The 15,835-nt window shown below is 33.6% G+C and overlaps 1 protein-coding gene across 1 annotated transcript in view; it reads left to right on the top strand.

Moving 5' to 3' along the window:
- Positions 1-14,349: 14,349 nt before the first annotated feature.
- The window catches only part of LOC143079822 (acidic phospholipase A2-like), a 30,786-nt gene continuing 29,300 nt past the window's right edge, over positions 14,350-15,835 (top strand). Inside the window, exon 1 of the mRNA XM_076255434.1 lies at positions 14,350-14,419. Coding sequence (XP_076111549.1) covers positions 14,371-14,419 — 49 coding nt within the window. The 5' untranslated portion in view covers positions 14,350-14,370. The remainder of the gene's footprint in view (positions 14,420-15,835) is intronic.

Here is a 15,835-nt window from a genome sequence, read left to right as displayed (position 1 = left end):
TTTGTATTTACATTTATTTGTTATTTTTGATAAGCAATACAGAAAAGTTTTTATAAAACTTTTTTGTTTTACCTTCTTTTTTAAAAGATTTTTAGACAATTTTTTTTTCACTACAACTTAAGAATTTTTCAACGTTAATTTATACCATTATGTTGTACTTTTTTTCAAAAATATAAGTTATTATAAAAAATGAGTTGTCAGTATGTTAATACTGCCTGATAAGACATGCATATACATTGTATCGGACACTTTCCATTTGCAAAACTTGATTTCTCACATGGAACTTTACATAACAAATACAGGATCTTTAGATTAAGGTAAAGGTTCAAACAAGTTATTTTATTTCGACACACAAGAAATTGGTTGGATCCATATCAAAAAGGTGGCAGGACCTTATTGGCAGAGTGGTCCAAGTTGTTCATTTACTGTATCACTAGCATGTAGGGTGTACTTGATTCCTATCTTAATAGACAAGGAATGTCAGTTTTCCAGTCAACGGTTGTTGGTTCTCTCCAGACACTCCAGCATCCTCCACCAATAAAAACTTACTACCTGGATAAAGTCAATAGTGATGACACCTGCATAAAACACCATCGATCATTCAACCACTTCCAAAAGGCTTTGTTCTTAAAATGGAGGATATAAACTTCCTCTGTTCCCCATTAATATTCCATCAACTGCATAATAGTAAACTTTTGGTATCACTTTAACCTTTAAAGCCATTGGACATATATGGCTTATTCTACCATATTTATAACTCCAGGGGCGGATCCAGCCATTTTAAATAGGGGGGGGGGTTCCAACTATATGTCCCCATTCAAATGCATTGATCGGCCAAAAAAAGGGGGGGTTCCAACCCCTGACCTCCCCCCCCCTTCCTGGATCCGCCAATGAACTCTATGATTTTAAGTTGCTCAATATTCTGGGTGATTGAGCCAATCATCTGTCAACGGTTACTTTAATGTATATAGAACACATGTCCGGGATAAAATAATACCAATCATAACCAACTATAAAATGTTACAAATTGAGGTGCCTCCATGCTACATGTATTATTCAAGACTTGAGCAGAGTATAAATTCCACAAAAAAAAAACATGATTTATTGACATCGGAAAAACATTAAGTGAGATTTGCCCAAAAATTTAAGGTTTGTTGGTAATATATCTTATTGTTGGAGCTATATGAAAGAAAGGGTACTTGCTGTTTTTGTCAAGCCTGCGACTTCTGCAGAAAGCTCGACATAGGGATAGTGATCGGGTAGCGGCTACAGCGACAGCGTTGGCTAACTTCTTAAAAGCTTTTTATTTTAGAATGTGGAAGACCTGGATGCTTCATTCTTTGTACATGGATGCCTCATGTTACGAAGCTCAGTCAGTCACATGTTCAATGTCCATGACCTCATTTTCATGGTTCAGTGACTGCTTGAAAAAAAAGTTAAGATTTTTTTGTAATGTTAAATTCTCTCTTATTATAAGTAATATGATAACTATATTTGGTATGTGGGTACCTTGCACCTTAACCTCATTTCATGGATCAGTGTACAAGGTTAAGTATTGGTGGTCAAGTCTATATCTCGGATACTATAAGCAATAGATCTAATAAATTCGGTGTATGGAAGGACTAAGGTGTACATGTCCAACTGGCAGGTTTCATCTGATCTTGATCTCATTTTCATGGTTCAGTGGTTATAGTTAAGTTTTTGTGTTTTGGTCTGTTTTTCTTGTACTGTTTGCAATAGGTCAACTATATTTGGTGCATGGAATGATTGTAAGGTGTAGATGTCTAGCTGGCAAGTGTCATTTGACCTTGACCTCATTTTCATGGTTCAGTGGTCAAAGTTTAGTTTTTGTGTTTTGGACTGTTTTTCTTATACTGTATGCAATAGGTCAACTATATTTGGCTTATGGAATGATTGTAAGGTGTACATGTCTAGCGGGCAGATGTCATGTGACCTTGACCTCATTTTCATGGTTCAGTGGTCAAAGTTAAGTTTTTGAGTTTTATTCTTTTTATCTAATACTATATGCCATAGGTCAACTATATTTGGTGTATGGAAATATTTTATGATCTTTATGTCAGTCGCGCAGGTTTTATTTGACCTTGACCTCATTTTCACGGTTCATTGCACAGTGTAAAGTTTTGTGTTTTGGTCTATTTTCTTAAACTATAAGTAAAAGGTCAACTATATATGTTGTATAGAAGCTTGTTAGCTGTACATGTCTGCCTGGCATGGTTCATCTGACCTTGACTTCGTTTTCAAGGATCATTGGTCTTTGTTTAGTTAATTTGGTTAATATTAAGTTTATGTGACAGTTGCAATAAAGCTTTATACTTAGGACTATCAACATAATATCAATGATTAGTATAGAAGGCGAGACATTTCAGAGTGTGCACTCTTGTTTGTTTTTTTGTTAAATAACTTGTAGTTTCTGCATTTTATAAGTATCAGAAATTACTCATATTAATCAAATGTTCATGAATGTAGAAGAAAACATCATTTTTTGCTGTATATTAATCAATTTTAAAAAAATGCACCATTTACGTTTCCATGAAAATTGGCACACATAATCTTCCCTCGTAATCAAATCAACTGGCATTTTAAAAAAGAGGAGTACATGAACTCGTTTTCAGGTTAAATAAGTTTGAATGATAAAAATCGGTCAAAAACTGAATCTTTTCACGATAAGTCATAGTTTGACGTCGCGAAAATAACAATTTACTTTAGCAACGTCATTACATCCCCTGTAGCTGTATCGTATGCCCTTAAACCATAATCAATAGATCAACTATATTTGCTGTATGGAAGAATTGTTATCTGTACATGCCTGATGGTGTGGTTCATCTGACCTTGACCTCATTTTCATGGTTCATTGGTCAATGATTAGTTTTCTTGGTTGATGTGAAGTTTATGTGACAGTTGTAATAAAGCTTTATAATTGAACTATCAACATAATATCAATGATTAGTAAAGAAGGCGAGACATTTCAGCGTGTGCAATCTTGTAAGGATATAGGCAGAAATCATTTGGTTGTAAGGGACCGTTCAATATTTATCAGATCGATGGGGCGGGGCAAGCACTTTTTTTGTGGAAATAGTTGGATGGGCGAGAACTTTTTTTAAAATATTTAGTGGATGGGCCAGAACATATTTTATAGGAAAATTTTTTATCCATTTTATCGGTGTGTAAGAAATTTCTTTTGCGGGCACTCAAAAACTGGTAGCTTGGTTCATTTCTGTCAACTTTAAGGATTTAATTGAGGATTAAACCAGATGCTCCGCAGGGCGCAGCTTTATACGACCGCAGAGGTTGAACCCTGAACGGTTGGGGCAAGTATGGACACAACATTCAAGCTGGATTCAGCTCTAAATTTGGATTGTGATTAAATAGTTGACTCAGCATAGGTTTCTGACACAGAATGAATGTGGTCTAATGAACTTAAAATACTTTTTTTTCCTTTGAGCAATTCACTATGCTGTTGAATATTAATCCTCTCAAAAAAATGTTTGAAGAAATTTTCTTTTTATTTATGAAATCTGAAATGAGAAAAATTTACCCCCCCCCTTTTTTTTTCACATCCCCCTTTCCCTTTTTCCAAAACTGATCTCAATTCAAATTTCAAATGGAGTTTGCAACAATAACTACTCATTTAAATACATCATAAAATATTAAAATGTAACAAAAGGTGCTTGTTATCACTGAATGGTAAAGATTGTTTTAATTTATCAGTTGGTAGTAAAAGTGAATATACATTGTATATTGTATAAAACAATGATTTAAGTTGATTCAACTACTATTCTGGACAAAGAAAGATAACTCCAATCAATTGAAAATTTCTTGCTATTGCACAATATTGTGCAATTAGATATTTCTTGCTATTGTGCAATACTGTGCAATTGAAAATATTTGCTATTGCACAATACTGTGCAATTGAAGGTTTCTTGCTATTGCGCAATACTGTGCAATTGAAAATTTCTTGCTATTGCACAATACTGTGCAATTGAAGATTTCTTGCTATTACTGAATACTGTGCAATTGAACCAACTTGAAAACTGGGCCAATAATCAAAAATCTAAGTACATTTTTAGATTCAGCATATCAAAGAACCCCAAGGATTCAATTTTTGTCAAAATCAAACTAAGTTTAATTTTGGACCCTTTGGACTTTAATGTAGACTAATTTGAAAACGGGACCAAAAATTAAGAATCTGCATACACAGTTAGATTCGGCATATCAAAGAACCCCAATTATTCAATTTTTGATGAAATCAAACTAAGTTCAATTTTGGACCCTTTGGGCCCCTTATTCCTAAACTGTTGGGACCAAAACTCCCAAAATCAAACCCAACCTTCCTTTAGTGATCATAAACCTTGTGTTTAAATTTCATAGATTTCTATTTACTTAAACTAAAGTTATGGTGCGAAAACCAAGAATAATGCTTACTTGGGCCCCTTTTTGGCCCCTAATTCCTAAACTGTTCAGACCTCAACTCCCAAAATCAATACCAACCTTCCTTTTGTGGTCATAAACCTTGTGTTTAAATTTCATTGATTTCTATTTACTTAAACTAAAGTTATTGTGCGAAAACCAAGAATAATGCTTATTTCGGCCCTTTTTTGGCCCCTAATTCCTAAACTGTTAGAACCAAAACTCCCAAAATCAATCCCAACCTTCCTTTTGTGGTCATAAACCTTGTGTCAAAATTTCATAGATTTCTATTTACTTAAACTTAAGTTATTGTGCGAAAACCAAGAAAATGCTTATTTGGGCCCTTTTTGGCCCCTAATTCCTAAAATGTTGGGATCAAAACTCCCAAAATCAATCCCAACCTTTCTTTTGTGGTCATAAACCTCGTGTTAAAATTTCATAGATTTCTATTCACTTTTACTAAAGTAAGAGTGCGAAAACTAAAAGTATTCGGACGACGACGACGCAGATGCCAACGTGATAGCAATATACGACGAAAAATTAAAATTTTTGCGGTCGTATAAAAAGCTAAAATTTTCTGTTCGGACTATCTTATAAATTATTTTGACCATATGGAATACCAAGTTGTTTAATAGTTTGGTGTATTGCTGTTAAATTTATGGATTTAATTAATAGGTAAGAAAAAAAGCTCAAAAATTCAGATAGTCAACTTTAATTTTTTTGTAAATTTTTCAAATCAACTTGGATTTTCAAAAACCTATACAGCTTATTCATTAATATATTGATCTTATAGGAAACCAGGTTGTTTGGTAGTTAGGTGTATTGCTGTTAAATTTATGGATTTTATTAATAGGTAAGAAAAAAAGCTCAAATTTTCATTTTAATAGGCTAAATTCAGATAGTCAACTTTAATTTTTTTTATAACTTTTTCAAATCAACTTGATTTTCATAAAACTCAAGAGCTATCTCAATTATATATTGATCTTACAGAAAGCCAGTTTGTTTGGTACTTTCAGTTTGGTGTATTGCTGTCATTTTTATGGATTTTATAAATAGGTAAAAAAATCTAGAATTTTAAGTTTAGGCTGAATCTAGATAGTCATCTTTAATGTTTTTTATAACTTTTTTAAATCAACCTGGATTTTCATAAAACTATACAGCCTTTTCATTTATATATTGAACTTACAGAATGCCACGTTGATTGGTAGTTTGGTGTATGTCTGTCATTCTTACGGATTTAATAACAAGGTTTAAGAAAAAGCTCAAATTTTCAGTTTATGCTAAATCCAGATAGTCATCTTTCATTTTTTTTATAACTTTTTCAAATCAACATGGATTTCCATAAAACTTTACAGCTATTTCATTTATATATTGATCTAAAAGAATGCCAAGTTGTTTGGTAGTTTGGTGTGCTGCTGTCATTCTTATGGATTTAATAAAAAGGTTTAAGAAAAAGCTAAATTTTCTGTTTTAGGTTATTTCAAGATAGTCATCTTTAAATTTGTTCATAACTTCCAAATTCAGACAGTATCAAGCTTGAAAATTATATCCATTTCAGGGGTTGACCTCTTTGGTCGTATCAGGCTGCGCTTAGCGAAGCATTTCATTTCTTTTTCCTGCGAATGTACTGTTTTTGTGTAATCTTTGTTTTTTTTAATTGCCAGATCAGTTGTCAGTATTCGGTACTGCCTTGATCTTTATTACATTTTTTTAACTTCTCTGTTTCAGGGCCGTAAATTGCCTCCCCTAGAAATATTTTGGACCCTTTTTAGACAAAAAATGAATTTTTTTCGTTTTTTTTCCCTGTATGCAATGTACCTTCCCAGAATCCACCACTTACATTTCAATAATTAAGCGCCTTAAAATATTGAATACAGTTGTCTGCTCTATGGTCGGGTTGTTGTCTCTTTGACACATTCCCCATTTTCATTCTCAATTTCATAATTCCGAGTACGATTAGGTGTAAAATTATATTTTTTTACGCTTTATACTGCTTTATGACTGCACACGCCATTTTTACTAAGTTTTAGTGAAACAATTTGCGAACTTAAAATAAAAGACTCCCTGACATTGCCAACTTGAGCATTTTTTGTGGTTTATCCTGCTTTTTTTGTCTGTTCAAATCGAGCTATTTTAACTTCGCTTCACAGACACAATTTACAAACCTTAAACTGAAAATTCACATGTAATTTATTACATGTACTCATAATTTTGATCATAAAATTTAAATTAATATATAAAGTAACATTGTTTGTTTATACTGAGAGTTTTATTTGGTTAAGCTTTATCAACTGCCAAGGCGATTTTTCTGTGACCGGATGAATCCCATCTCTTGAGCACTTCTATACCTTCAATATTGCCAACATTGTCACTTCTATGTATGTGTAGCATAGCAAGACCACACAATCTGTTTTCCGTCATTGTTGACCTATTTCATGCTTTTTGAGGCGCCGTAGCGCAGAAAACGACCTTTTAAACTGCAAGACCCAACTGGCAAGGCTAACAGAAGCAGTAGTTTTTGCCTTATATTTGGGTAAAACTGCGTGTGTTTGATTGCTTGCTCTATTGTACATTTTGACCCAATCTCCTTAATCGACGTAAAAGCTTTCCATCTGTCAATTTCTTGTGGCAAGTCATCAGGGTATGGAATATCATTTATATGCTCATTAGCAATAGAGCCTATAATGTCTTCCATCAACTTACAAAAGTACAGTGGTAGCAAGTAAAATCCGTAAAGCATTGGCTTAATATCGTCCGGAAATCTGTCATTGAGATGTTTAATGATGTGATCAATCAGAGGTATAAAAATGTTGATCCGATAATGCTGTTCTACAGTTTCAGCTGCTGCATTTGCCCTATGGCGTTGGCGTCCAGATGTTCGCGGTTTGTTGATCGTAATGTCGTTCTTATTTGCGATTGTAGATGCTCTTTTTAAAAGCCAATCAAAAGCTTCATCTGCGTGTTCCCGTATCTCGAAAAAAGATGCAGCTAGTGAACGAGCTTTCGAACGTGTGCTTCCACAAGATCACAGTTTCAGTGGCGGATCCAGGGGGGGGGGGGGGGTTCCGGGGGTGCGCACCCCCCCTTTATTTTTGCCGATCAATGCATTTGTATCGGGACATATGTTTTGCACCCCCCCTTTGCCCTGGGTGCCCTGGGTTAGCACCCCCCCCCCCCCCCTTTAGAAAATTCCTGCATCCGCCCTTGCAGTTTTCAGATTGAAGTTCTATGGACAAGGGTCTTAGGTATCCTAGTAGGAACTGGGTTACGACCGCTACAACTAATATTTCAAAGTTAAGAAGAGTCATTTTGTAAGATGTAGCATCTGAGTTGCCGACGGTTTGGTTTTGAATTTCATCAAGAATGTCAAGCACCTTGTCATAGTGTTTCAACAGCCAAGTTAATGTATCAGTTCGTGATGTCCATCGAGTTTCTGCTAGTGTTGGTAGTAGTCGTTTTTCCTGGCTGAATAAACCTTCTTCTTGATCATACATCAAATCAAATTGAATCGCGATTTGACCTTTATCTTTCATTACAGATTTCATAATATTTTTGCGTTTACTGGACGCACTGATAAACCATGTGATTTTCCCTAAAATTTCTGACAACTGCGACTGACTGACAACTGTTAACAACGACAAGATTAAGACAGTGCGATCGACAGTCGGCACGAAATACTTCGCATTTGAAAGCTCTTGAGTAATTCTCGTCTTGACACCAGATACTTCTCCAGTCATCGTAGAACATCCGTCATAACCTTGTCCTCTTAAACGGGTCAGGTCGAATCCCCATTCACGAAGTTTATTTAGTATGCATGTTGATATAGTCTCTGCGTTCGTTTTAACAAGCTCTACAAAACCACAGAAATCTTCCGTTACAGACTAAGCATCGTTTTCTGTATAACAATACCAGATACAGATAGAAAGCTGCGCTTGGTTCGAGCAGTCTGCGCATTCGTCTGCCATCACACTGAAGAAATTAGATCGATTACATCTGCTTACAATTTTACTTCTAATTTCCAATTCGCAACAATGTATGAATTCATTCTGAGCCAATGGTGACAAGTATTTCCCATAAGAACTTTTCTGTTCAATATGTTCCTTAAGGACCAAGTCAAAAGAAGATTTCTAATTCACAAAAAACATGAAATTTCCATCTTCCTCTGAAATTTCTTTGTTCCAATTCCCCCGTAATGCTATATTCCGTTTACCTAGGGTGATTATTACGTCTATCAGAGATAAAAGACTAGCTTTATTTTTTTCAACCTTGTCACTGTATGCTTTGCTAATAGACTGGACTATAGATGGCCTTCTCTGATCCGACACCGATAGTAGGAGACCACTTTTTTCAAGAGCTTTCAGGTGACGCTCGCTATTGGAATGGAGCGCAAGACGACCTCTCTTCTCTCCTAATGCGTTTTTCCAGTCATTGTAAGGTATGGTAACAAATTCATTGTATCGTGGATTTTCACTAGGGTGATCCTGAAAAGCAATACATAGAGAACAGTAAGCACCATCTTGTGAAGGAGAATATCGTAGCCAGGAATAGTCATCTTCCCATGATTTGTTGTAGCGACGATTTTGGTTATTTTTAGGATATATATAAGAATTAGACGATGGTATCCATTTTGTCTTCAGTAGTTTCAGTCGATCTTCATCTGATAGAGAGCGCTTGTTGAATTGGACGGGATCACTGTAATCGATTGGTGATAATAGTATCTCAGAAGATGTCGAAGGCGTGTTTTCACTGCATGCTAGCGCAGGTTCTGCTTCGATCACTGATTCATTTGGGGATGGATTAATAGCTACTGAATTTTCATCGATGTCTCCCGTTTCTTCATTTCTCGCTTGTCGAGTAACTTTAAAGTAAGAATCCAAACTTCTTTGCTTGTTACTTGTTTGGAGTTTTCACCTGCAATAAAATTTCCAATTGTTTAATTTCTAGTTTTTTATTATATGTCGGGCCTTCAATGATATGTAATAGGGGTGGATCTATATGAAAAGGGGAATTCCAACACATGCAATTCCTGCAAAGAAAAGGGGGGGGGGTGTCAACAAAATGTTGCCATACGAAATGAATACATCGGTTGTCAAAATAAAAAGTGGGTCCAACTTCCTGACCCAAACCCCGGATCAGCAACTGTGTTCACATAGCAATAAATTCATACAAGCGACAAACTCAGTCTGTTTGGGTAGGATTTTATTTTAAATATCGGTTTGCGGAAAATGTGCAGGATGTAAATATATAAATGACGGAATTAACGGGGGACTTCAAAAACAAGTGACAACGTACAGGGTGTCTTATGGAAATGTCTAGAAAAAAATCACCCGACACTGATCAGGACCGGTTATTATAATTATATCAACTAAATTGAGGTGTCATGGAACCTCGGCTCTTGCCATAAAATTCACAGTTATACTTGCATTATTAACAAGTTGGTTAGTCTTATGCACAAATTATGACGATTCTTCTAGTTGTTAACCATTTAATGTGGCGCAACATCAGAACCAGTGGTCCAGTTTCAATCAACCTCGCAATTTGCTCCTCAGTCTGATATGGCGAGACAACAGTATTTTTATTATGCCCGCGAATGAGACACAGGAAAATCCCGTGCTACAAAATTGTGTGCAAAGGAGTTGGGTACCGTTCTATATTCACCAGAATTAAATATCGAACACACCCTGCAATTATGATTAATCACCTTGTTGGTCAAATTAATAACCGGTGCTATTAAAATAATGCATGATTTTAACAATTTTTTTTTTATTTTCTGGGGTTTTTTTCGTATTTTTTTTTTTTTGGGGGGGGGGGGGGGGGGGTCAGCCCGCAATAGGAGGCAACTGCCTACATGCCTCCATGTAATTTACGGCCCTGCTGTTGACAAGGTGTAATACCACCATTGGTTTTCACCTATTAGTCTTTGTTAAATTTGCACTTTTCAAAAAAATCTGTAGAATTTATCTTTGTTTCAAATAAAGAAATACTTGGCATGAGTGAAGTTTTATCCTGTCCAGTACTATGAAAAAAATTTCACATAACATTTCATTGCATATAAGAAAATAACCATAACTGGAAGTTAACGTATGTATGTATGTACTAGTATAGTTCTTAAACGTATCAGTAGGAGAAATTAAGTTTTCTTACTGTTTAAAATGTACCTATGATGCCACGTCCTGAACATGGTTACTGGTTTTCACTTCTCAATATAAATAAAAGTATTGGTATTTGTTATATCCAATAGTAAAATTTTAAAATATTATTCAATAGAGGACCTACAAGACTATTCCTCTACAGATATTAGTTAGTTTGCCTATACTTGAAATAGATTGGTGCTCGCTATTCTTGGAATGACCTATATAGCTATTGACTATTACCCTTGAGGAAGACATTACATATCCTTTCAAGTAAGGTCTACCAGTCTGCATACAGCTATAAGGAATAGAGGTAGGAATATTTATATCTTCTTCATTCTTTAAATTAAGGAATTCAAATTGGTATACTATTTAACCAATTTTCTAGAACGTCGATCATTCCATGCATACGTCACCCCCAAGTGTTTGCATGAGAGTATAGTAAATTTATAGAACAATAATTTGAATATAGACTTTTCTTCTGTTTCAAATATAAAATACAGATATTTTTCCCCCCCAAAAAATTAGATAGACTTTGTTTCTGTGTGGTTGGGTTGCTGTTTATTAACGTACATTCAAAATATTGTTGTTTTTGGAGCTTTTGATAAAATAGGTGTTCAAACACGGATGTTCCAGAGGTCAGTGACACGTTATTTAAATCCTTTTTCTCTTCCAACTTAAATTTTAAAAGAGCACTAAAACAAAAATTATTTAATAATTTAAGTTGAGGGCAAGATGTTTCTTTTAAATTAGTTGACAATAAAAAGCAATGGTATTTATACATAATTTTTAATTCAAATTTTAACGAACTAAATCGGTTTTGTTTTTAGTACAAAACCAAACTTGATAAATAACTTGAGAAAGAAATAAAAAATATTGGCACGATGGAAAAGGGGGTGGGAGGGTTTCAGGACTGATTAGACAGAACTCATCACTATTTTGTTTGTGAACAAATAAAAAATTGACCAAAATAAGAGTATACTTCTTTTATCCTAAGGAATTTCCTTTTTCAAGATACAAAATAAACTTCATTAATTTACTTTTTTTGTGTGTTGTTTTAAAGATACTCATTTCATAGATGCATATTCAAATTATCCAAAGTTTTAATTAGCCATGAGACCCCCACCCCGGGAAATTATATAAAGATATATGCACAATACCAATAATTGTAATGTTTTATTTTAATCAAATTTATGATTAAGGAGGAGTGGCGGATACACATTACGAACATACTTGACGGACAATTTGAATTATGAATACCCCAAAATCAATCGTAAATAATGGGGGTGTAAATTTCCCTGTAAATTTTATGTTCTTTAAAATATGTTATATACTGCTATAGAAATCATTATATATAGCTGTAGGACGCATAGCCTTGAAATTACACGATCAGTGTTTTTGAATAAATTATAATTACCCTTGAGGAAGACAGAAAGACATATAATACATCCTTTCAAATAAGAATTTGTCTTAGTTTTCTCTTCAGAATTACAGAATTAAAGAGGGTCTGGATGGGGTTTACAGAAAAGAGAATAATGAGTTAAAGCCAACGGTTCAGATTAAAGGGAAAACACAAAGAATTAAGAAACATAGGCCAAAAAATTAAGAGTAGAGCGAATGGCATGCTGAAATATAAAGAATAGAGATATTATAAAAATGATAAAGAACAGAGAAAAAAATGCCATTAGAATGTATTAAATAAAGAAACCAAGGACCCCATCCATAGCCTCATACAGGAAGATTTATTTTCAAGATATCTTCTCTTTTTGATAAAAGAAATTGTTAGTTCACTTGTATTACTCGATTGGCGATTTTCTAGAACTTTATAAATTATACAGTCCAAATATTTGGATGTGGATATTGTGAATAGAACTAAAAGCTGTTGAATCACTATAGTCTATCCTGGATTATAAAATAGCTATAGCACAAATGGTCTTAAGTCCTTTGCTTAAATCTGCAAATTTCTGAGACATAATGGCAGTTATAAGTAAGATTGTATATTTGAATAAAGAATATATGCCAATTTGTCAATACATTTATAAAACAAAGGAATTTTTCTATCTATCAAACAAAGAAACTCTGCACCTTATGCTATGATATTGAGATCAAGTTTTCCAGAAGTATATGCTTGTATATATCTGCCTAACATTTTCTTTTATATACATATTAAACATAGATATTAGGACTCAATACATGACAAACATAGAATACTGTAGTAGCATGAATGTTTATACTGCAATCAGCTATTTTACTATACAGATAAAGCTATACGTATAAACGTTAGCTTTATACGTCAATGACCTCAACTAACCTATAAGCCCCGCCTCCTTACCGGAACTACTGTATTTCATCAACAACGTCACGTCACGACCATGACAACGTAAAGTAACAATGGTCAAACTTTTATGAATTTAAACTTTTATGTCTTCAAATTGGTTATTTATATACCAAATTTATCAAATGTTATTAATTAAGTTCATTTTCCCTTTCTAATCCCTTAATATGTCAATGTCTTACCGCCTGGACTACGCTCATAGGGAAATACCCCAAAATGGTACCCCAAGAGGGAATTTCAAAACACTTTTTTTAACAATATTTGTTACATATTTTTTTAATTTTCTAATTTTTTTTATCGATTTCAGTATAAAAACAATATACGTGTAGTGTCTTAAAATATGAAATTTATTTGTATTCGGCACGAAACGGGAAAATGCTCGGTAGAACCTCGCATTTTCCCGTTTCTAAGCCTCATACAAACAAATTTCATATTTCAAGACACTATACGTATATTGTCTAAATGTCTGACATATGTTTTTTTTTCTCTCTTTCAAATCGAGTGTTTCTTTTATCTCTAAGCTATTTGCTTCTATTAAGGATAACTGCCAAAATCTCATCTTACGTATACATCACAGGAGCGTGTCTAATTATTTTTAAAGATGTTATTTTAGTAACTATATCAAAGGGATTTCATCAATAATGTTTGTGTTACCTCCCCTGGATAAATTTACTGAAAATTTACGAAATGAATGACTTTTTCATAGATTGTTTGAATGATTCTGGTATTTTTGTTTTGAATGATGTTGTTTCAAAGAAATTGTGTGTGTATGTTATATAGCAACTCATCATAACATTCAAAAGTGTGATTTAGGTGTCTTTTAGTATTACTTGTGCTTTGATAATTTTTAAGTTACAGTGTTCAATAAGCTTTGACTTATTGGTGCTGTTTCCAAGAAATTTTGTGTGTATGTTATATAGCCACTCACCATAACATACAAAAGTGTGATTTAGGTGTTTTTTAGTATTACTTGTGCTTTGATTATTTTTTAGTTACAGTGTTCTATTAGCTTTGACTTTTTGGTGCTGTTTCCAAGAAATTTTGTATGTATGTTATATAGCCACTCGCCATAACATTCAAAAGTGTGATTTAGGTGTCTTTTAGTATTACTTGTGCTTTGATAATTTTTTAGTTACAGTGTTCCATGAGCTTTGACTTATTGGTGCTGTTTACAAGAAATTTTGTGTGTATGTTATATAGCCACTCACCATAACATTCATAAGTGTGATTAGGTGTCTTTTAGTATTACTTGTGCTTTGATAATTTTTAAGTTACATTGTTCCATAAGCTTGTACTTGAATTAATGGTTAACGGATTTACATTAAAGTTTTGACTGGCATGAAAAGCAATATTGATAATATGAATTATTCGTGGGGTACTTTATATGATTTGGACCGTACTCATTGTTTCTTCGTATATTTCTTCCATACAAATATAAGACTATCAATTTTGTATATTTCTGCAGATTAAAACAGCATGCTGTCACGTTCAGGGTTTGTTTTAATTCTGATTCTGCTGTATATAGGTAAGTATAGTATACTGCTCGAAAACTATCGCTTTACTAAAATTGTTTCTAGTTTGTTTGACTGTTGCCATGACTGATTTGTTAAAGTGTACTGATAGCTGCGATTTATCCCAATACTGCCATAAATGATTTCGCGTAGATATATTTAAGTTTTGGTTGTTATGGAATAAAATTTTGATATTGTAAATAGTTCTTGTGGTATAAATATACATGTGAAGTATTCCATGCAAATTTAAGATCACATCAGAAGAAATTTAAAATAAAACTACTAGATTTGTACATCTACTGAAATTTGATCAAGGAGGTGATGGGCAACCTACTTGATTTGATTATGTTAATAAAAAACATTGCATTGCAACAGTCATGTGATTTTATTGGAAGTTATTTTCTGAAAATCACTGAAATTATATGTGCAAATTTTCTGAATCTGAGCACTGAATTCTATTCTGAAAAGCATGCACTGAATTTCTATATGGAGTTTTCTAAAACGCATTTAAATTCTATATGTAATTTTCGGAAAAGCATTTAAAGGACTTTAAATTCTATATATATGTAATTTTCGGAAAAGCACGGAAATTCTATTTGTAATTTTCGGAAAAAGCACTGAAATTCTATATGTAATTTTTGGAAATGCACTGAAATTTTATATGTAATTTTCGGAAAAGCACGGATATTCTGTTTGTAATTTTCGGAAAAGCACGGAAATTCTATTTGTAATTTTCGGAAAAAAGACTGAAATTCTATATGCAATTTTTTGAAATGCACTGAAATGTTATATGTAATTTTCGGAAAAAGCACTGAAATTCTGCTTCGATTTTCGGAAATACACTGAAATTTTATATGTAATTTTCGGAAAAGCACGGAAATTCCATGTGTAGAATATCACTATCGTCAGCAAATTAAAATATGCGATATCGGTAAATTTACATGACATGTGCAATTACCATGACCGGCTCTGAGTTGGTTGTTTTATATTTCTCTTAGTCTACCCCAATATATTTACCCTTAACATACGTCATTTCCTACCTAGTAACTTAAATACATCTCTATTTGCCCTGTGGTCGACTAAATATTGATATATATATATATATATTTTGGCACACTTTTGACAGTACATATTCGGCCTTGGGCTGCTTCGGGTTGTTGTCTCTTGATAACGTTTCCATTCTCAGTTGCCTGATTTATCTTATTGGAATTGTTTCATGTCTTTGTTCTTCAATTCACAGTTGTGGTGTTATCGTCATTTTGCATAGAATTCCGCTCATATCGGTATAAGGGCCGTCTGAAACTTGCATAGAGGTGATAGTTTTTTTTCCCGTTTCGAAGCCCGAGTCATTGTGATTTTGAGATGACGTACAGCAATATATCCTTGTTTGTGCTGTTGCTGGTCATTTACTGATGTTGTGTCATTGATGG

This window comes from Mytilus galloprovincialis, chromosome 6 (assembly GCF_965363235.1).
Source record: "Mytilus galloprovincialis chromosome 6, xbMytGall1.hap1.1, whole genome shotgun sequence".
Taxonomy (NCBI): domain Eukaryota; kingdom Metazoa; phylum Mollusca; class Bivalvia; order Mytilida; family Mytilidae; genus Mytilus; species Mytilus galloprovincialis.
The sequence above is the reverse complement of the archived record's forward strand: the minus strand, read 5'-3'. Positions and strand labels throughout refer to the sequence as shown.